Source organism: Anolis sagrei, chromosome 6, assembly GCF_037176765.1.
Source record: "Anolis sagrei isolate rAnoSag1 chromosome 6, rAnoSag1.mat, whole genome shotgun sequence".
Taxonomy (NCBI): Eukaryota; Metazoa; Chordata; class Lepidosauria; order Squamata; family Dactyloidae; genus Anolis; species Anolis sagrei.
The window spans coordinates 31,280,828-31,304,787 of NC_090026.1; the positions used below are offsets into that span (position 1 = coordinate 31,280,828).

General features: G+C 42.2%; 1 protein-coding gene across 1 annotated transcript in view; it reads right to left on the bottom strand.

Annotated features, from left to right (window-relative positions):
- ITGA3 (integrin subunit alpha 3) overlaps nt 1–5,828 on the bottom strand; it is an 87,264-nt gene extending 81,436 nt beyond the window's left edge. Inside the window, exon 1 of the mRNA XM_060780824.2 lies at nt 5,162–5,828. Within this exon, the coding sequence (XP_060636807.2) occupies nt 5,162–5,385 (224 nt within the window). The 5' untranslated portion in view covers nt 5,386–5,828. The remainder of the gene's footprint in view (nt 1–5,161) is intronic.
- Nucleotides 5,829–23,960: the final 18,132 nt, after the last annotated feature.

The window sequence follows — 23,960 nt, forward strand, 5'->3', positions numbered from 1 at the left end:
TCCTGCTGCTGTCCATGGAGATTTCTATCAAGAAAGACAGCAATTATGACAGTATTGAAAAGGACAATAACTATTTATGTTTAACGCTTGCATCTTCAGTATACTAGATGGAAATGATGTCTCTAACACATCTGGAAAGTAGAAGAATCAGAGTAGCAAACCCAGAGAGAGGAGCTATTTTGAACAGCCCATGCCACAGATATATTGAGTGGCCATTGACTCACTTTGTCTACCTGGACCACTCTTCTTCCACCCACATAAGGGGACATTGCCTCTCTGAAATTTCCATGAGTAGTCATTCGACTTTTCAATAGGTCGTAGGACTTCCCTGCCTTAATTAACAGTAAATATATCTTTTTTTTTTCAAATCCAGAACTAAACTTCTAGGGGAGCGATCTGCTTTTTAGTAGTTTGAATGGGTCCACAGATCTTAGAGACAGACACTGGCCCACAAACCCAGCACTATTGCATCAATTTGATTTATATTGAGCACCAAGGACTGAAAACAAGTAAGGGACATAGAGGCAACTATCTTTCATGTTTTTATGAGGGCCCAATATATCTTTAGGGCTTCCTTGCAAACCACAGAGCTGGGAAGATAAAGCACACCAAGGCATTTCCCCAGTTGACCACTCTGGACATCAGCTATTTGCACCAGAACTTTACAGAAAGTGGAATGGAGCTGCAATAATGACGTCAATATACTAATAAGCAAGCTAGAAATTACTGTGTGAATGAAAAGAAGTTTACAAAATAACAAAACTCGTTGTTTGGTTTTGCGATGACAGGTTTGCTTAAAATGCTTGCCCTTGTTCTTGCCCTCTTTTGAAGAGTCTGGATGTGTACCCAAAGTCTCACTTGCATTGATATCATTTTAAAGGCTACACTGCAGGCTTGGTACAAAAACTACAGAACCCTGGTACCAGAACTATAGGATTGGAACCAGCACCCTTCACTGTTACTGGACTCAGTAACCAATACTGTCATTGTTCCAGAAGCATTTTTGGGATAATGAAAACCATGGTGACTGCGGCAACTTTATAAAAAGTTACTTTTGCTTAGGAAAAAGTTTATTTTTTTTATTTTGTTGATGTCCGTCTTCAAGCTACTAAAGGGTTTTCTTGACAAGATTTGTTCAGGGGGCTGCCATTGGCTTCCTTTGAAGCTGAGAGAGTGTGACTTGCCCAAGGTCACCAAGTGGGTTTTCACTGCTGAATAAGGATTCAAATCCAGATCATCAACATCCCTGACCAACTAAGGTAAAGGTTGTCCCCTGACATTAAGTCTAGTCATGTCTGACTCTGGGGTGTGGTGCTCATCTCCATTTCTAGGCCGAAGAGCCAGCGTTGTCCGTAGACACGTCCAAGGTCATGTGGCCAGCATGACTGCATGGAGCGCTGTTACCTTCCCGCCGGAGCGGTACCTATTGATTTACTCACATTTGCATGTTTTCAAACTGCTAGTTTGGCAGAAGCTAGGTCTGACAGTGGAAGCTCACGCCGCTCCCCGGAATCGAACCTGCAACCTTTACAACTCCTTAAATCTCCAATAATAATAATAATAATAATAATAAGTATAAGTATACCGCCCTATCTCCCCGAAGGGAATCAGTTTCCAACATATAACATTCCAAAAACATGCCAAGAAGAAAATTATACAAACATCATAAAACACAAAAATGATATTAGAACACAATAAAAAACTAAAAGCAATTGCAACTATAACTCCATCAGACAAGGCTCAATAAAATCAATGGCTAGGACTACCAAGAGGGCAACTAGCATAACCAACTGACTTCTGGGAAGTGTAGAACACATAAGGAAACTCTTCCAAGTTCTGGTCTTTTCTCCAATGACACAAAAAACACATTCAGAAAAAACTCCAACTCCGCTCAAACTATGTCAAGGTGAATTCTACCAAGAGCTGGCCAGGTGATTTTCACACCCAACACAGAAAATCCTACCAGCATTACTCCTTCATAACTGGCCATAAAGGTCACTGACCTCTCTTTGCAAGGTTGTTGTGACGATAAAGAAGGGAGGAAAAGAGCAGCATATGCCACTGAAGGAAAGGTACAATATAAATGTAACTATTAGTAATTTAAACTTCTTTAGAAAAGAAAAAGGGAAGACTCAGGGCTACATACATGTGTGGAAGAAATGACCAACTAAGTACTTTTTAATCGCCTCCCAACAAAGGATTCCCCAAGGCAGGAAGAAGCTAGGCTTTGAAGCTGAAAGGCTATTCAATTCAACATTCACACCTGCCTCAAACAGACAAGAGTTCTTTCTCCTACCCTGGGCCTTCCACAGATATATAAACCTAGTTTCCAACAGACCTCAAAACCTCTGAGGATGCCTGCCATAGATGTGGGTGAAACATCAGGAGAGAATGCTTCTGGAATATGGACATACTGCTCGGAAAACTTACAGCAACCCACTACAGTAAGTACTTTATAGATGGACAACCATTTCCACAATTAAGCCCAATCACAATGCATGCAAGTTATAGAGTCCTCCACATGCTGTTGGATTGTAGGTCCCAGCACAGCCAATGGTGAGGCATTCTGGGAGTCGTAATCCAGCAGTTTATGACAGGTTTCACAATCTCACCCCCATCACATAGAAATACATCTTTACTACATTTGAAATTAAGCAATGTAAACAGACGCAGACAGCTGCAAATTTGAAAATCAGAAACTTTGCGTGCATGCACTTAAAGGGAGAAAAAAGGCTGCTCATTAAACTGTAAGAAACTAAGATGCAAACTTGTGATCCGCTTCCAAAAAAAGAAACCAAGAGCATGCCATTTAATTGAAAGCAGACTAGGACCTGTCAGGCTGAATTTTGAAAATGAACGAAGAACTAAGGGCTTTGCCTTGCTTTTTTGTCTTGTGCCTTCAGGGCTTTATTTTTAAACACACGCACACGCACAGATCATGGAGAGAAGGGCTTACAGAACAATTCTATATATATTTATTATCAAATCCAACTTCATCAAATTCAATGGGGTTGACCAACAGGTAAAGGTTAGTAACTCAAAAGAGTAAAGGCCACTGCACAACTCTCAATGATGGGCATGGGCAAACTTTGGCCCTCCTGGTTTTTTGGACTTCAACTCCCATCATTCCTAACAGCCTCAGGCCCTTTCCTTTTCCCCCTCAGCCGCTTAAGCGGCTGAGGGGGAAAAGGAAGGGGCCTGAGGCTGTTAGGAATGATGGGAGTTGAAGTCCAAAACACTTGATGAACCAATTTGCTTGATCTACACTGTAGAATTAATGCAACTTGGCTTCATTTTAACTGCCATGGCTTGACGCTATGGAATGATGGGAGTTGTAGTTTTACAAGGCCTTTAGCCTTCTCTGCCAATTAACACAACTCCCTAAATGCCACAGCATTGAGCCATGGCAGTTAACAGTGGTGTCAAACTCCATTCATTCCACAGTGTTGATACACCTTCAGTAAATTAGAGTTCTGTGGGCCCTTCCACTCAGCCCTATAGCCCAGAATATCAAGACAGACAATCCCACATTATCTGAGTATGGACTCAGGAGCCCTCCACTCAGTCTATAACCCATAATATCAAGACGGACAATCCCACATTATCTGAGTGTGGACTCAGGACTCTTCCACTCAGTCCTATAACCCATAATATCAAGACAGACAATCCCACATTATCTGAGTGTGGACTCAAGGCACTTCCACTCAGTCCTATAGCCCAGAATATCAAGACAGACAATCCCACATTATCTGAGTGTGGACTCAGGACCTTTCCACTCAGTTCTATAGCCCAGAATATCAAGATAGACAATCCCACATTATCTGAGTGTGGACTCAAGGCACTTCCACTCAGTCCTATAGCCCAGAATATCAAGACAGACAATCCCACATCTGAGTGTGGACTCAGGGCTCTTCCACTCAGTCCTATAGCCCAGAATATCAAGATGTACAATCCCACATTATCTGAGTATGGACTCAGGGCCCTTCCACTCAGTCCTATAGCCCAGAATATCAAGACAGACAATCCCACATTATCTGAGTGTGGACTCAGGACCCTTCCACTCAGTCCTATAACCCATAATATCAAGACGGACAATCCCACATTATCTGAGTGTGGACTCAGGACCTTTCCACTCAGTCCTATAGCCCAGAATATCAAGATAGACAATCCCACATTATCTGAGTGTGGACTCAGGACCTTTCCACTCAGTTCTATAGCCCAGAATATCAAGACAGACAATCCCACATTATCTGAGTGTGGACTCAAGGCACTTCCACTCAGTTCTATAGCCCAGAATATCAAGAAACAATCCCACATTATCAGAGTGTGGACTCAGGACCCTTCCACTCAGTCCTATAGCCCAGAATATCAAGACAGACAATCCCACATTATCTGAGTATGTACTCAGGGCCCTTCCACTCAGTCCTATAGCCCAGAATATCAAGGTGGAAAATCCCACAATATTTGCTTTGAACAGGGTTATCCGAGTCCACACTGCCATATATCCCAGTTCAAAGTGGATAATGTAGGATTTTATTTTGCTGTGTGGAAGGGGCATCAGATAATCCAGTTCAAATCAGGTATTGTGGGATTTTCTGCCTTGATATTCAGGGGGCCCTTTCACACAGCCCTATATCCCGGAATATCAAGTCAGAAAATCCCACATTATCTGAGTGTAGACTCAGATAATCCAGTTCAAAACAGATATTGTGGGATTTTCTGCCTTGATATTCTGGGATATAGGGCTGGGCGGAAGGGCCCCTAAATTAGTCCCCAAACTACAACTCCCAGGATCCTATAGCATTGAGTCCTGGCAGTTAAAGCGGTGTCAAACTGCATTAATTCTACAGTGTAGATGCACTCTAAGTTATACCTGAATTCTGGGGAATCAGTTACAGGTTCAGAAAGGAAGAAAGACTGAAACAGAGAGCCCTTCCAGACAGACATATATCCCAGAATATTAAGGCAGAAAATCCCACTGTATCTGCTTTGAACTGGGTTATCTGAGTCCACACTGCCATATAACCCAGTTCAAAACGAATATTGGATGTTATTCAGGCTCTATGAACCAAAGTGCCACTCTTTACTCACACCAACCCAGAACTAGGATTCCAAGCAGTTGTATAATGCATGCACTGATGCTCACAACAGTACTACTCACAGGTACTTCTCCGGCTTGGTCTGATGGTGCAGAGCCACCGAGATTCCGAAGAAGCTCTCCGGGGTTTGGCCCTTCTTGAGGACCACGAATTTGGTGTCCAGGTTGAAAGCAGCGCAGGGAAGGCAGAGGAGAGAGACCCACCAGGTGGACGCCAGAAAAAACAGGATTTCCTGCCCACAAAGAGGACTTTTTGTTCGGCAAGGCGGGCAGCCAGGGAGAGCCATGTCTGCTGCCTTCGGGAAGGTTGGATCCTTGCTTCAGGGAGATAGAGAGAGATGGTCCTTGCTTGCAGTGGCTGGGCTTTGCCTTCCTTGCGCCTTTTCCCCGCTCTGTAGCTTCAAGGGATGCCCCGATTCCCAGCCTATCTATCCCCCAACCTCCGCTCCCGATGGAGACCTTAAAGGGGAGGCGCGCTGGGTTACCTCCTCCTCCTCCTTTTCCACCTTTGAACGCAGAATGGAAGCGGGCGCTCCTGGCCACTGGCTCCACTTTTCTTCCGGGGGAAAAGAGAAACAGTCGCTTCTTAAAGGGGCCCCGCCAGGTTGGACACCTGCCCGGAGAGCAAACACAAACCCCAACAGCCGGGACTCAAGGGAGAGAGGAACCGGTTCTACTTCCATTCCCCACCGAGAGGCCCACAATTGGTTGGCCTCGGAATGCCTTCCTCTCCCAAGCCCTGCCCAGAGCCATCCCTCATCACAGCCCAGGTGTGCTGGAGACGCTTCGGTGCCCTTGCTGAGTGGGAATGCTCTCTGCACATGCTCAGGGACATAAGGGAATGCACTCTGCACATTCTCAGGGACATAAGGGAATGCACTCTGCACATGCTCAGGGACATAAGGGAATGCACTCTGCACATGCTCAGGGACATAAGGGAATGCACTCTGCACATGCTCAGGGACATAAGGGAATGCACTCTGCACATGCTCAAAGCCCCATCCACACTGCCATATACATTTCAGGAACACGAGGGAATACATTCTGCACATGCTCAAAACCCCATCCCCACTGCCATATACATTTTAGGGACAGGAGGAAATGCACTCTGCACATGCTCAGAGACACGAGGGAATGCACTCTGCACATGCTCAAAGCCCCATCCACACTACCATATACATTTCAGGGACACGAGGGAATCCACTCTGCACATGCTCAGGGACATGAGGGGATGCACTCTGCACATGCTCAAAGCCCCATCCACACTACCATATACATTTCAGGGACAGGAGAGAATGCACTCTGCGCATGCTCAGGGACACGAGAGGATGCACTCTGCACATGCTCAGGGACATGAGGGAATGCACTCTGCACATGCTCAGGGACACGAGGGAATACACTGTACATGCTCAGAGATATGAGGGAATACACTCTGCACATGCTTAGGGACACGAGGGAATGCACTCTACACATGCTGAAGGACACAAGGGAATGCATTCTGCACATGCTCCGGGACAGGAGAGAATGCACTCTACACATGCTGCAGGACACGAGGGAATGCACTCTGCACATGCTCAAAGGCCCCTTCTACACTGCCATATACATTTCAGGGACATGAAGGAATGCACACTGCACATGCTCAGGGACACGAGGGAATATACTCTGCACATACTCAAAGGCCTCTTCTGCGCTGCCATATAAACTTCAGATTATCTGCTTTGAACTGGATTATGTGGCAGTGTAGACTGACTCATATAATCCGCTTCATAGCAGATACTGAGCCCTTTCCACATAGCCCTATATCCCAGAATATTAAGGCAGAAAATCCCACAATATCTGCTTTGAACTGGGTTATCCGAGGGCCCTTCCACACAGCCCTATATCCCAGAATATCAAGGCAAAAAAAAAAAAAATCCTTCAATATCTGCTTTGATTTGTGTCCACACCCAGATAATCTGGGATTTTCTTGCCTTGGTATTATTCTGGGATATAGGGCTGTGTGGAAGGGCACTGAGTCATGTGGGATTTTTCTGCCCTGATATCCTGAGATATAGAGCTGTGTGGAAGGGCCCACTGTGGATTACCTGCTTTGATAATCTGGATTATCTGGCAGTGTAGAAGGAGCTAGAAGCACCAAGTTTCTTTTCATAACTGATCTGGTTTAAAATGAGGGAGTCCATGTTTTGCCTTTATATCTTTTCCATATGTTTAATTGAATTTTGCCATAAAAATACAAAGAAAAGAATACATACATACACATAGGGCCCTTCCACACAGCCATATAACCCAGACAGATAATTCACAATGGGCCTTTCCACACTGCCCCTTAATCCTAGGAACTGATCCAGAGCCCTTCCAGACAAGCCCTGGTTTTCTCTTTATTCCAGATTATCTGGCAGTGGGGACTCATATAATCCAGTTTAATGCAGAAAACTAGGGATCAGATCCTGGGATATAGGGCCTGTCTTGAAAGGTCCAATATCTGCTTTGAACTGGATTATCAGAGTCTACACTGCCATATAATCCAGGTCAGTGTGGATTTTATACAGCCACATCACTAAATACTTCTCATATCACTCTAAACTATTGTTTATGCTTGTTTTTACTTGAACAAATGCATACCCCAAAGAGGTCACATCTCCAAACTTGTATATAAAATCTTTTCCTCTCTTTAGGGGCCCTATATCCCAGAATATCAAGGCAGAAAATCCCACATTATCTGAGTGTGAACTCAGATAACCCAGTTCAAAGCAGATAGTGTGGGATTTTCTTCCTTGATATTCTGGGATATAGGGCTGTGTGGATTTAGGGCCCCTTGAATATCAAGGGAGAAAATCTCACAATATCTGCTTTGAACTGGGTTATCTGAATCCATACTGCCATATATTCCAATTCAAAGCAGAAAATGTGGGATTTTATTTAGCTGTGTGGAAGAGGCCTTAGATATCGATAAAATAGGTTTCAATTATTTGAAGAATGTGTCTGGTGAAGAAAATGTGATAAAAAGAAAGTGATAAAGAAGGTGTAAATATAGCATGCAAATATACAGTATTTACCAACATTGGTTGGCTATTTGTGAAGTACACATATGTAACCTGTGCAAATGATGCACCATAGCACAACAGATATATTTTGTTTATTGTGGCAGACACAGAATTGCACATACTGCAACATTATGACTGCAAATGTACAGTGCAGTTACACATAGAACATGGTGCATTTGCATATTTCACAATGGCAACCCATCACTGACCTGTGCTGCACAATGTTGCGATTCTACATGGTGCCTGCATAGTGCTGGCTTAACATATCCTTTGCATGTGAAGATTTATAACAAAACTAATAGCAACTTTATTTTTTTACCCCGCCTCCATCTCTCTGAAGGGACTCGGGGCGGCTTACATATGGCACAATGTACCTAAAGCAACACATAAAAATAAACACACAATAAAATAAAGGACAAAACCAATAGCATATAAAACAATAATTCAAGCTTAAAACAGCGCCCAATAACCTATGGTGAGAACTGTCGTAAAACATGGCTAATTGTAAATAGGAACAAAGAAATAGGATAGTGAAAGTTGTAGCTCATGAACTAGAGCATGGGACTATAGTGCAATGCTGGATTTATACTACATCAGGAGGATGTTGGATTGTAGCCATTGTACACTAACTTTAGGGAGTGTCGCTTCTGATCTGAATCTGTGTTCTTGGTTCATTGAGTCAATTGAATGTGTCCATTTGCTTCCATTCAGTGTTCAAAAGCCAAGACTGGGTGTTCATTTAGACACACAATTCTTCCTCCAAACTGCCTTGAAATTCACCCAATGAACTTTGTGGCCAAGCAGGTCCTGAAGATATGCAGGCTTGACACATACTGATTGAGCATGCTTTATTCAGAATTCCAGAATCCATAATATTACAAAATCCACAGTTGTTCACATGGGTGACACCTTTGTTTCTGATGCTTCCTTGATGCCTCAGTGCACACAAACTTTGTTTCATGTGCCCAGTGATTTGAAATAGTGTCCAAAGTATCCTTCAGGCTATGTGAATAAGATATAAATAAAATGTAAATGAGTCTTGTGTTTAAACTTAGGTACCAATGCCAGAGATACAGCTTAATGGTGTAACATTAGAAAATGTTGACCATTTCCACTTCCTTGGCAGCCATCTCTCCACCAAACTCAACATCGACACCAAAATACAACACCGTCTGAGTTCTGCAAGTGCAGCATTTTTCCGAATGAAGCAGAGAGTGTTTGAGGACCGGGACATCCGTAGGAATACCAAGGTGCTTATTTATAAAGCTATTGTCCCCGCTTTTGTATGCCTGCGAAACGTGGACTGTCTACAGACGTCACATGCAACTCCTGGAACGATTCCATCAGCTCTGCCTCCGGAAAATCCTGCAAATCTCTTGGGAAGACAAGCGGATAAATGTCAGCGTGCTGGAAGAAGCAAAGACCACCAGCATTGAAGCGATGGCCCTCCGCCATCAACTCCGCTGGACTGGTCACATTGTCTGGATGCCCGACCACTGTCTCCCAAAGCAGTTGCTCTACTCCGAACTCAAGAACGGAAAATGGAATGTTGGTGGACAGGAAAAGAGATTTAAAGATGGGCTCAAAGCCAACCTTAAAAACTCTGGCATAGACACTGAGAACTGGGAAGCCCTGGCCCTTGAGCGCTCCAGCTGGAGGTCAGCTGTGACCAGCAGTGCTGCAGAATTTGAAGAGGCACGAATGGTGACTGAAAGAGAGAAACGTGCCAAGAGGAAGGCGCGTCAAGCCAACCCCAACCGAGAGCGCCTTCCACCTTGTTACCAATGCCCTCACTGTGGAAGAAGATGCAGGTCAAGAATAGAATTCCACAGCCACCTACGGATCCACAAGAATACTGATCCTAGAAGACTATCCTACTCATCCAACGAGGGATCACCTAAGTAAGCAAGTAAGTGAATTACCTCTCCAAAACATCTCATTATGTGTGTGTGTATTGATGCAAATACAGATATTCCAAAAACTGAAAAATCTCCAAAATCCAAAACACTTCTGGTTCCATTGTTTTGAATAAGGAATATCCAGCCTGTAACACCTTTACATCAACAATCCCCACTAATCTTCTTTTTCAGTTACAGTAGAGTCTCGTTTATCCAACATAAATGGGCCGGCAGAACGTTGGATAAGCAAAAAATGTTGGATAATAAGGAGGGATTAAGGAAAAGCCATGTCAAATTGTGTTATGATTTTACAAATTAAGCACCAAAACACCATGTTTTACAACAAATCGACAGAAAAAGCAGTTCAGTACATGGTACCATTATGTTAGTAATTACTGTATTTACGAATTTAGCACCAAAACATCGTAATTTGTTGAAACAACTGTGGATCCGGGCAGGAGGCAGACTGTGTTGGATAATACAGAATGCTGGATGAGTGAAGATTGGATAAGCAAGACTCTAGTGTACTTTAAAAAAATCTCCTAGTTTCTTGCTCCTCTTTTATCCTCACCTTATTTTGATTATTGAAAAATGAGTTGAAAGTGCAAAAGTAACTTGCACGCTATCAACGCAGCAGTGGGCAGAACAAAGAAGGATGCAAAATGTTGCCCTTCCCTGAAGACTTGACAAAAGCAAACTGCTGTAATCTGTCCTAGCTTTTCACTTCTTCTTCATTAATAACTTTTGCTGCCTTGATAATACTGCTGTTTTTGTATTATCAAAGTAACTATCTTGATTTTCATCTGTGAAATGTTGGAAAGTATGCAAGTTCCAGGATGCCACAAACAACAGGATCACTGACCATACACTTATTGGATGGATTCTGGAACTTGTTGGCCCAACACATGGCTTTTTCCAAACTCGGAGAATGTGCAAGGCATTTAACATATATCACTATGGCCTGGTCAAACACAGATAGCAAATATTTGAGCAACGAGAAAATATTTGGAGAATAGCCAACATTAAAAATTCACAGAACAGAATATCGGGGAACCAATTTGTTTCAGCTTCAGGGTCTGTGACAGGACATAGACAGGACACATTTGGGTGGCCAAAACCTGACTTCTTGCCAGAAAGGGGTAAATGTCTGCATTTTTTCATGTTCTTAACCACAAAATGTTCCCAGGAAATTGACTTGTGTAATGTTACAAGCTCTTCTTATGAAGAATGGAATGCATTAATGGCTGCCTATCGACATTGTCTGCTTGATAATTTCAGGATTCTAAGTAGAGCAAAGAGGAGTTGGAAGGGAGTGAAATACAAAGCCTTGAATTCCAATTAAGGATGGAGAAAGTTAAAGAATGCAACTTCTAGACTCTTTACAGTGAAGGCTTGGAGATTTTTGGAGGTGAGATCTGAAGTACTAGCTTTCTTGGGCTCTGCATCCAGTTTAGAACACCTGGCATTCCTTGAAATGTGAATGGGACAGCACAAAATAGAAGGTTAATTTTTTTGGAAAGGCATGAGGTTTTAGAGATCATAACCTTTGGAAAAACAGAATACCCATAGCCTTTTTGAAACGTGACTCTTTTGAAGATTAATTGACATTCACACTATTCGGAATAATTGTAACCCTTTTGTAAAGTATGATTTTCCTGAGAAGAGTTAAATACTCGTTTAAGTGAATCTTCTCCTTAGTGGTAAATATCCACTAGTATTCATGAAAGGCAAATTAGGTTTCTTAGTTGTTAGACTGATTTTATATGTTGGGTTGCCAAATTTCGTTACTATAGATGTATTGTTGATATGTTCAGGCACTGAATGTTTGCCTTTTATGTTTGAAATCTGCCCTGATTCCCTCTGTAGAGATTCTTACTTACTTACTTACTTACTTACTTACCTACTTAGGCGATCCCTCGTTGGCCGAGTAGGATATTCTTCCAGGATCAGAATTCTTGTGAGTCTGTAGGTGACTGTGGAGCCCTATTCTTGATCTGCATCTTCTTCCGCAGTGAGGGCATTGGTACCCAGGTGGAAGGCGGTCCCGGTCAGGGTTGGCTTGACGCGCCTTCCTCTTGGCACGTTTCTCTCTTTCACCCTCCATTCATGTCTCTTCAAATTCTGTAGCACTGCCGGTCACAGCTGACCTCCAGCTGGAGCGTTCAAGGGCCATGCTTCCCAGTTCTCAGTGTCTATGCCAGAATTCGTAAGGTTGGCTTTGAGCCCATCTTTAAATCTCTTTTCCTGTCCACCAACAAGAACATTTTCTGTTCCGTTCCTGTCAAGAACGTTTTCCATTCTTGAGTTCGGAGTAGAGAAACTGCTTTGGGAGACGGTGGTTGGGCATTCGGACAATGTGGCTAGTCCAGCGGAGTTGATGGCAGAGGACCATCGCTTCAGTGCTGGTGGTCTTTGCTTCTTCCAGCACGCTGACATTTGTCCACCTGTCTTCCCAAGAGATTTGCAGGATTTTCCGGAGGCAACGCTGATGGAATCGTTCCAGGAGTTGCATGTGATGTCTGTAGACAGTCCACGTTTCACAGGCATATAGCAGGGTTGGGAGGACAATAGCTTTATAAACAAGCACCTTGGTATCCCTACAGATGTCCCGGTCCTCAAACATTCTCTGCTTCATTAGGAAAAATGCTGCGCTCTGCTATCTGTAGAGATAGGGCAGAATATAAATAAAGATTATTATTATTATTATTATTATTATTATTATTATTATTATTATATCTAGATATCTCTTTGGACTGTTAGGAACAAAGATTATGCCAATGCACAAAATATATAGCTGATCTTCACAAGTGTTATTTCAATTATTTCACATTTACTCTCCCATAAAATATATTGTTTTTAAATCATGCCCTGAAGAGACCAAAAAATAGGTAGTCTTCATACTTACTTATGCGATCCTTTCTCGTCTGAGTGGGATTGTCTTCCAAGATCAGCGTACTGGCAGTGGTTACGTAGGTGACTGTGGAGCCCTTTTCTTGATCTGCATGTTTTCCCACAGTGAGGGCATTGGTTTCCAGGTGGAAGGCGGTCCCGGTCGGGGTTGGCTTGAAGCGCCTTCCTTTTCGCACATTTCTCTCTTTCACCCGCCATTCGTGCCTCTTCAAATTCTATAGCACTGTGGGACACAGCCGACCTCCAGCTAGAGCGCTCAAGTGCCAGGGCTTCCCAGTTCTCAGTGTCTATGCTTCTGCGAAGGTGTTTAGAATGGCTTGTAGGTCTTCTTCTGAATGCACACAGATGACATTGTCATCAGCATATTGGAGTTCTATAACAGATGTTGTACCCTTTCAGTCTGCTGAGATTAAATAGCTTGCCATCTGTCTGATAGATGATTTCCACTCCGGTGCGAAGCTTCCCATCAACAAGATGAAGTATCATAGCGATGAAGATAGAAAATAAGATTGGGGCAATAACACATCCCTGTTTGACACCTGATTCCACCTTAAATGGGTCACTTTGGGAGCCATTGCTGTCCAAGACTGTTGCCATCATGTCATCATGGATCTTCACTTCATGACAGCTCCAAGAAAAATCCAGGGAACAAAATCAACCTCTATACATGGCATTCATTGACCTTGCAAAGGCATTCGACACAATGAATCGCAGTGCTCTCTAGACCATCCTCCAAAAAATTGAGTGCCCTAACAAATTTGCGATCATTCTGTGGCTCCTCCATGTAACAAGAACATAGTCATCAGTTACATGTTTTGAGAAGGTAAATGAGTACGTCAATGCACAACAGATACACCCAAACTTCAACACCCAGTAAGTTCTGAGTCAGCATCCCATTAATTCAGATGACACTATATAACCTCTTAACAGACAGAAAGTACATCTGCTTTGAAATTTTGTAGTGCACAGCTCAGGCGTGGCTGACACCTTCTGAAAGAGTCTTCATGAATAATAAAATAAAGGAAAGCAAAGAAGTGAGTTCCGTAAAAAACGCTACATCAAGATCGTATTAAGCATTAATTGCTTTTAGTGTCGAGGAAGCCCCAAGCAAAGCACATCCAGGTACCTGCAAATGGGTTCCAAAGGATATTCCTGGCATTAGCAGGCAGGGTGTGGTGGTATGTATTGGCATTTGCCAAAGATACTTTCAGCCACACTTCTCTTTGATATACGTAGTAGAGCTATGTGAGTGGGATGACTTTGTACTCAGTTGAGATGATAGATAGATAGATAGATAGATAGATAGATAGATAGACAGACATGCTGCTCCTTGGAAACGAACTATTTTACTACATCACCTACAGTCCCCAGCCACAATAGCTACTTACCATACTGGCTAGGGGATTCACAGAATTGATACTGCTCTTATCATCCCAGAACTTGAGAAGTTGTCTTCAAAATGAATGACTATGAGTACATCTACACAATAGAATGAATGTAGTTTGACATCATTTTAACTGCTATAACTCAATGCTCTGGAATCTTGGGATTTACAGTTTGGTGAAGCACCAGGGCTCTTTGGCAAAGAAGACTAAAGACTTTGTAAGACTATAATTCCCATGATCCCATAGCATGGAGACTTGGCTGTTAAAATTGAACCAAACGGCATTGATTCTTAAGTGTAAGACACTGGGGGCCCTTGTAGGGCCCTTCCACACAGCCCTATATCCCAGAATATTAAGGCAGAAAACCCCACAATATCTGCTTTGAACTGGGTTATCTGAGGGCCCTTCCACACAGTCTGTATCCCAGAATATCAATGCAGAAAATCCCACATTATCTGACCCAGTTAAGAGCAGATATTGTGGGATTTTCTGCCTTGATATTCTGGGATATAGAGCTGTGTGGAAAGGCCCCCAGACAGGTCCTATATCCCAGGATCTGATCCCAGGTTTTCTGTTTATCCCAGGGCCCTTCCACACAGCCCTCTATGTCAGACTATCCTATATCCCAGAAATCCACATTATCTGAGTGTGGACTCTGATAACCCAGTTCAAAGAAGATATTGTGGGATTTTCTGCCTTGATATTCTGGGATATAGGGCTGTGTGGAAGGGCCCAAAGTGAAGCAAAGTCATATCTATCCTCTCTAAAGAAATTTTTCCAAGGAAACCCCATGATAGTTTATCATAAGTTACAAATGACTTGCTGATAACAATTACTTTAAACAGCTTCCTTCATGTTTGGATGACTACAGCATGCAAATTTTTATATACACCCGTGTTATCTTTCTTTCTTTTCCATGGAAACATGTAATCCTCTATCAGAGGTGGCCCTAGGTAATTTCCAACGGTAAGCAAACAATATTTTGCCCCCCCCCCCCAACAAATCACTGATATATATTTTCTGTTCGTCATGGGAGTTCTGTGTGACATATTTGGTTCAATTCTATCATTGGTTGAGTTCAGAATGCTCTTTGATTGTAGGTGAACTATACATCCCAGTAACTACAACTCGCATATGTCAAGGTCTATTTCCCCCCAAGATCAACTATACTGCAAATGCTTACTTTGCGTAATGGCTTGAGCTGCCTCTGTCCTCTATCTTGGATATGCAATATATAGAAGGATTTTTTTCACTGCTATTGATGATATGGTGCATGTGGAAAAGAAATACCTCTAGCATGTTTCTGAACATCTTTTATCCATATGGCGCATGTGGCTCTATCAGGAAATGGCTCTAGACAGGCATGGGCAAACTTCAGCCCTCCAGGTGTTTTGGACTTCAACTCCCACAATTCCTAACAGCCTACTGGAGGGCCGAAGTTTGCCCATGCCTGCTCTAGCATCTCTGAAAATAGCTCTTTTTAGAAATGTACCATTCTCATTACAAAACCATAGCCACTAGGTGTGCAGGACCTCCATAAAAGTGGAAGAACTATGAATAAAAAGCACTATTTGTTTTACCTGAGAGATAGAGCCTCCAGCTGGACTGATGACCAACAGGTCAAAGGGTCCAATCCAGGGAGAGCATGGATGAGCTCCCTCTGTCAGCTCCAGCTCCCCATGTGGGGACATGAGAGAATCCTCCCACAAGGATGGTTAAAAAAACAATCAAAAACAAACATCTGGGCATCCCCTGGGCAACATCCTTGCAAACGGCCAATTCTCTCACACCAGAAGTTTCTCAATTCGCTCCTGACACGAAATAATAATAACCCGAGATATCACCTTATGAGGAATTTCTTGCTCTTCTAGTGCAAATTTATGGGCAACATCTAGAGTTTTGCTGGAAGACCTGGAGATCATTAGAATATATTAGTTAAAATCTTTGGACAATTAAATCTGCAGAGGTGAAACTGTATGTGATAGAATGCATGTAGATAGTTATTCCTGGCTGGGTTCACCTATAATAGTTGTCTCCATTTCTCTTTCTCAATAATTTAGTACATTCCTAAATTACAGTTCTTGAGAGGGCTCAACTACAAAGGAGTCTTGGTGGCCCAATTTGGCATGGTCATTTCAGATGAGCTCAGCCGCCTGAGATCCCTTCTACACAGCTCTATATCCCAGAATATCATGGCAGAAAATCCCAAATTATCTGAGTGTGGCCTCAGATAACCCAGTTCAAAGCAGGTAATGTGGGATTTTCTGCCTTGATATTCTGGGAGTATAGGGCTGTAGAAGGGCCTTCCGTCTTATCTCTTGGAGGACTTCATTTCCTCTTTTTCGAGGGTCTTTGGTTATAACTGCTCCTTTAATCACTTTAAACTTCCTGGATTCCTTTGAACCATCTTCCCGTAACTTTAACATCTTTCTGCACTGATTAACCCTGTTCAGGCTATTTGGTCATTTAAGTAAATTCATAAACCTCACCATTTCTGCCAAATCCCAGAGCTAACAAAATATCTCCGTTTTGCTGCAGCCTTTGGTGGGTTTCCATCAACAAGCTATCCTGAAATCTTTATTTTTCAGAATCTAAAGCAGGGTAAAAACTAGATTGAGACTAACTAAAAATTATTTTAAGGTTCAAAAGTTGAATGTGAAAAGAAACAGTGAGGTTGTGACTGGAAGGCTGTGGATAATCTTAAAATGGTATGCACAGGATTTTTGTATTACTGTTTTCATGTGAATTCCCTCATTCTTCTACTAATATGCACTTAGTGTGGTTTGCAAGAGGAAGTGCTCAAGGGGGGAAATACATTTAAAAAATAATCATGTAACATTAAAAGCCACAGAACGAAAGAAAAAACCCACAGAAGAAGGCAATTACATTCATTAAGAAACAGCAAAACTGGACAAATCTAATGCAATCATTCCTTGTTGTAGCAAACAAAGTCCCCTTCCAGACTCCCTTTACATCCCAGAATCTGATCCCAGATTATCTGGCAGTGGAGACTCATATACACCAGTTTAAAGCAGATAATCTCAGATCAGATCCTGGGATATAGAGCAGTGTAGAATGGGCCTAAGGGTGATTAAGTCTGAAAAGGACTGTAGCTGAATCTAGAGATACCAAGAAACAAGAAAGAGGGATTAGCATGTCTGCATGAACCCCAAAGTAGACTTGTGCACGGATTTGGAGTGGTTGGTTCCCTTTGACCAATCCTACTTGTTTGGCTTGGCCAGATGGCCGTAACTGCAAGTGCCCAGTTTTCCCATCCGTAAGGGGGAACAAGTTGAAGTCAATCACGGCTCCTCCTTCCCTATTTGGCATCACAGTTGCATCCTGGCTTCAGTGTATTTTTTGGCTTAGCTTCTGGTTTGGCCTCTCTCTTGAATCTTTTTGATTTTCCTTTTTTTCTTGATTCTTTTTATTTAGAGGAACTGACTGGGATTCGGGAACATGCGGGACAGGTGGGTGGGATGCATGTGCACGTTTGGGGGCTTGGATAGTCCCCCTTTTAGCTTTTTTTTCTCATCCCCTCCTTTCCTTCAGAAAATAATAATTATTATTAAAAGATAATAATAATAATTAATAATAGTGATCTCAGCAAACAAAAAGAAAAACCTCATTCTCAGAAAACTACTTCCTCTAGAGTAAAAAGTAGAAACAGTTTTAAGAAATCATTAAATCCAAAGCAGAAAGGAAGGGAAAGGCAGGGACCACTCCAGGCAGGGCCTGCAATGTAAATCAAGAGAAAATAGAGGAGGGAGTAAGCTTATTTTCTGCTGTCCTGGAGACTAGGACGTGGAACAATGGCTTCAAACTACAAGAAAGAAGATTCCATCTGAACATTGGGAAGAACTTCCTGACTGTGAGAGCTGTTCAACAGTGGAACTCTCTGCCCTGAAGTATGGTGGACGCTCCTTCTTTGGAGGTTTTTAAACAAAGGCTGGATGGGCACAGCTGGCTGAGTGTCAGCTGCATTAAGATCACTCTGACCAAAAGGTCATGAGTTCGAAGTCAGCCCGGGTTGGAGTGGGCTTCCAACCAATTGTGTAGCCTGTTGTCGACCTTTGCAACCCGAAAGACAGTTGCATGTGTCAAGTAGGAAAATTAGGTACCACCTTGTGTGGGGGGGCTAAATTAACTAATTTATGAGGCCATAAAAAAGACTCCAGCAAAGCACTCCAGAAAAAAGCATGTGGGGAATGCGGAAGTACTTCATCAGTATCGCAGATGGACGATGAAAGCGACAGCTCCCCTGGCAGCCAGGAAAAAAAAGTTAAATAGCCGCTGTGTATGTCTGTATACACTGTATGTCAAAATTGGCATTGAATGTTTGCCATATATGTGTTCATTGTAATCCACTCTGAGTCCCCTGCGGGGTGAGAAGAGCGGAATATAAATACTGTAAATAAATAAAATGTGTCGGGGGTGCATTGAATGTGATTTTCCTGCTTCTTGGCAGGGAGTTGGACTGGATGGCCCATGAGGTTTTTTCCAACTCTACGATTTTATGAGAGAGCTTTTTAAAGGAAGCCCAGGGTAGAAAGGAAGCCCAGGGTAGAATAGAATAGTTGACACTCTTCCTTTCCTGAGAAGTGGGAAGCCTATTTAAAATGCCTTGGAAAGCTGTGGCCTGTGCGGGAGAGAGCAAGTGGCCAGCGCCTGTCTCTTGCGGAGTAGAAACAGCTTTGATGAAGCATTAAATCCAGATCTCCTCAACAGGCCAAATACAGACCAAAGGGAAAGGATCGCATTAAGCCCTTTCTTTAAACCCATGTGTCCTCTGCAGATTGAAGGGGAAAGGATAGCAGAAAGAGTGGTATCTTAACTCTGATGCTTTTTATCCAGGTTTTAATGAAGATAATAAGGACAAATGATGCCATTGCCTAAAATGACAGGAAGGGGAGCCTGGAGAGCCCACCATTGTTGCCAATAGACTGGATCTGGCTGTATTTTCTGGCTGCGACTATCCAGCTGGGTCTATCAGTATCCTGCCAGCAGAAACGGATCAAGGTTCAGCTGAAATGCACAAACCTGCCCCAAAGTACGTATCTTCCAAATTTCTCAGATGAAGCCCGGGATATGTATAGCCAAGGGATCACAGAATGTCATCAAATTGGCAAAAATTGGGTTGCTGTGGCAAAAATTATTGAAGAAGAATATATACGAAACAAGCAAGAAAAGAATGAACTTGAGCAATAAGTCCCAATCAAAGCCAAACCAAATACTATAGTAAGACTTTATTCAGTTGTCTCCTAAACACACACTTTGGATTTCTCTAATTGTTTGCTTTAAAATGCACAGCAATGGCATGATTTTGACCAAATTGATGTTCAGACTTTCAGATTTACACCTCAAATATTTCCATGATAGCATTGGGTACTATACACCTTCCTTTAAGTAGGTGGAGTTGACAAAATATCTTGAACACCCTTGAGTTTGTCTTAATTTCTCAAAACCCATCCTTTCTCTTGTAAGAGATCGACCCTTATGTCAAACCCTAACCCCTACCCCACCCCATTGCTCTGGACAACAGGAAGCAATAATAGTTTCTTAAGAATGTTCTCGAAACAAATATAGCACAACTCAACCCAACCTAAACTAGAAGAGGTCAAGCATTTCCAAGCAGAACCATAGGGAGCCCTTGAGACTCCAAGCAATTTCGTTATCTCTGATTAGCTCTCTAAATATTTGCCTGGCTCTGTGGGTGTGTAACGGTTAGGTGGTTAGTCCTAACTTTTCCTGGCATTGGACATTCTTTCAAAAGGAGTCAGAAGGTAAAATGAAAGAGAACAAAGTACAGGTGGAGAGGTCAAATTTAAGGAAAGAGTCCCTCCATCCAGGATCAGTTTAGAGATAAATACAAAAGCTGGTGGGTTTTTGTGACCAAGGCGAGCTTTGGGTCCTTTTTGTGGCCAAGAGAGCTGGTTGTACTACGATGCTCAGACCATCAGGCTCCTTCTTTGGAAGCTTTTAAACAGAGGCTGGATGGCCATCTGTCAGGGGTGATTTAAATGCAATATTCCTGCTTCTTGGCAGGGAGTTGGACTGGATGGCCCATGAGGTCTCTTCCAACTCTTTGATTCTATGATTCTATGATTACCCCACACTCAGTTTGCCTTAGGGCAGTGGTTCCCAACCTTTTACTGACCAGGGATTATTTGACCCTGGACCACTTCACCAGGGACCACTTGGACCTGGGACCACTCTCCAACATTAGTATTAAAAAGGTTACGAATCAGTTTTGGTGAACTTTAGATTCAGTTTTGCTATTTGGGATGCTGATTCTGAAAATTGCATTGGATAGACCACCTCAGCTCTAGTTTCTGATACAGAACATATGCCATCCAGTAGTCACCATCTTCTCGCCCACAGAAAACCATATTTAATAAGCCTCTGCACTATAAGAGGGTTTCACAAGACCAGTTGCTCTTATTGCAACTGTGTTGTAACGGTGAGACTGCAGACCATATTTTAGTTCTTGCTGACCACTGGTCTTAGGGTCACTGTAATTCAGGAAACACTTGAAGGCAGAGAGCAAAAAAATGCTCTTCACCCAATGTCTTTCTTCAACACCACTGGTAAACACAACAGAACCTTGTTTTGTTTTGTTTTGTTTTGTTTTGTTTTGTTTTGTTTTGCAGATGGCAATCCCTTGTTTCCTCCAGGAAACTTCAGCTTTGATTTCACTTTTACTGATGGCCACCATTTCTCTTTCAAACTAGGTAGAGAGCTAATTTAAGGCTGTAAATATTTTTTCAATGGATTCCCTGTAAAATTTCTTTTGAGGTGGCCTATCCCTGTGGGTTGCCAAGAGGTAATATTTACACTTGATAAAAGAATCTTAATAGGCCTGCAATTTGTTGCCATGGAAGCTAACTAGTTAGACAATTGCGTCTTGATATACAATGTGCAGAATATTCATGAATAGGGGACAAAGATTCAGAATACTCCCCAGAAGCTGTGTATAGCCAAGGTATAAAAGGGCAACTTCTGAGAGCAGAGACTGTGCAGTATTAAGTGGTACAGTTCAAAAATAGGCTTGCTTTTTTGTTGACTTGCTTGTCTATGCCTGAGTTTGAAGTGCAGATAATAATCACTATGCAATTATATAATTGCACTTTGGCTGTCTGTGCCCTGGCCATAATCACAGGTGATTTCCACCCCCACCTTCCTTTTTCAAAAAAGCAACGGTCTTGGGTGGATGGGTTGGAAGAAACCATACCTGAACTGTAAAAACAAGGAGCTTAAAAAGAGTGAGTCTCCTAGCCTTGGCCTTTGGATTCTTGCCAAGGTTCATAAGGAGACTACTTGCTGAGCTCCATAAAGCCCAGCATGCTTGTCATGGCAGGCATGCTGGGATGAGCCAAGGCAAACAATCTCTTTTAATATCCGCTCTGATCCCCCCACCTCATTCCTCTTCCCTGCTCTGGCCCTCCCCTGCAACTTTGCTGCTGGTGCCCCACCTTGCTTCTCATGTCGGGCAGTGAATAAATTTCCTCCTGAAAAGGAAAGTCGATTGCATGTCCAGAACGCGCAGCCCTGGAACCAGAATGAGTCACTTCCCTTCTTTCACTGATGTAGCCCAAGCCTTGCCCAGGACAGGACGTGCCTGGGCTTATCATCAGCAGAGACCCGTCACTCATACTCCTTCAACTCAGCACTCTCTCATAGTACAAATCCCATAGAATGAGGGTCAGAAAAATAGTGATCCCAAATTGAAAAGTGCAGGTGTTGCAATAAGAGGGCCATGGAACATGTGCAGAATACCTCTCCCATCACTCCAGGCCTTTAATACATGAATATTTTCCTTCTACTAAAGGTTTAATGGTGTTGAACATGGGATTCCATGGACACCTACAGTCAACATATTGATTGCTTATCATCAGCAGGATCCCTGTACCATGTGTGCTCAGGTCAGCTCTTAGCAGTCAAAGGGAAGGAATGCCACACCAAAATACTTGAGAGTCACTCTGGACCAGTGGTTCTCAACCTGAGGTCCCCAGATGTTTTTGGCCTTCAACTCCCAGAAATCCTAACAGCTGGTAAACTGGCTGGGACTTCTGGGAGTTGTAGGCCAAAAACATCTGGGGACCGCAGGTTGAGAACCACTGCTCTTGACCATGCTCTGACTCATAAGAAGCACTGCTTGAATATCGAGCAAAAAGTGGGTGCTAGAAATAATATCATACAAAAGCTAACTAGCACAACCTGGGGATCACAACCAGACACAGGCGCTTTGGTACTCTGCTGCTGAATATGCATGTCCACTCTGGAATACATCTCACCACCTTAAAACAGTGAATGTGGGCAAGGATTGAAAGGGGCAAGGATAAATGGACATTCATATAAATGCCACGCATTTGCGGACATCATCTGTATTATTGAGGAACCAAATAAAAATCTGAGTAAATGGATGGAGACGATTAATGAATTTGGAAAAGTAGCAGGGTTCAACTTAAATTTAGAAAAGACAGAAGCAATAACCAAAAATATAACCAAGAAAAAAATAGAACAGATTAAAGAACTATGGAAAATAAAAATAGTATCTAAGATAAAGTATTTAGGAATTACTATCACACCAAAAAACTCACAACTATTAGAAAATAATTATATGAAAACCTGGAAAGAAATAAAAAAGGATTTAGAAAATTGGAAACACTTAAAGATATCGCTCTTGGGAAGAATATCATGTATAAAAATGAATGTTTTGCCGAGAATGTTATTTTTATTCCAAAACCTCCCAATAATTAGGAACCAAAAAGGAATAGCAGAATGGAACAAAGGTATCAAAAAAATTATTTGGCTCAAAAAAAAAACCCAGGATAAATTTCAAAAACTTAACAGATGAAAAAGAAAGAGGCGGGCTAGCTCTACCGGATTTAGGAATATACGCGGAAGCATGCGCTTTAACATGGGCCATAGATTGGATAAAGCTGAAAAAGGAAAAATTATTAAATTTGGAAAGTTTCGACCTATGAAGAGGCTGGCACGTGTACATCTGGTACGAGAAAACAAAAATAGAAAAAAAATGGTAACCACTTCCTTAGAGCGTCAATCATAAAAACATGGAACAAATATAAGAAAAGAATATACAACAAAACACCAAAGTGGGTATCACCAATAGAGTCCTGCCAAAGAAATGAACTAGGTTGGTTTAAATGGCCAAACTACAAAGAACTAACAAAAGAGGAAAATAAAGAAATATACTTGAAACCCCTAATGGAAATAAAATCAACGTACACAAATATGACACAATATAGGCAGATACAAGAATATTTTGGAAAGGACAAAAAAGTAGCATTCGAGGCAAAAGAGAACACATGGGATAAAATTTGGGATACAGAAAAGAAGAAAATTTCCAAAATATATAAAGAACTATTGAGATGGAGTACGGAGGAGGAGGGAGTGAAAGAATGCATGGTGAAATGGGCCAAAAACATAGGCAGAACAATAGGATTTGAGGAATGGGAAAAATTTGGAAGAAAAAAATAAAGTACTTAAAAGCATATGATATGCAGGAGAATTGGGCAAAACTATTCTTTAGATGATATATGACACCATATAAATTAAACAAATGCTATAAAATTTCGAACCCAAAATGTTGGAAATGCAGTGT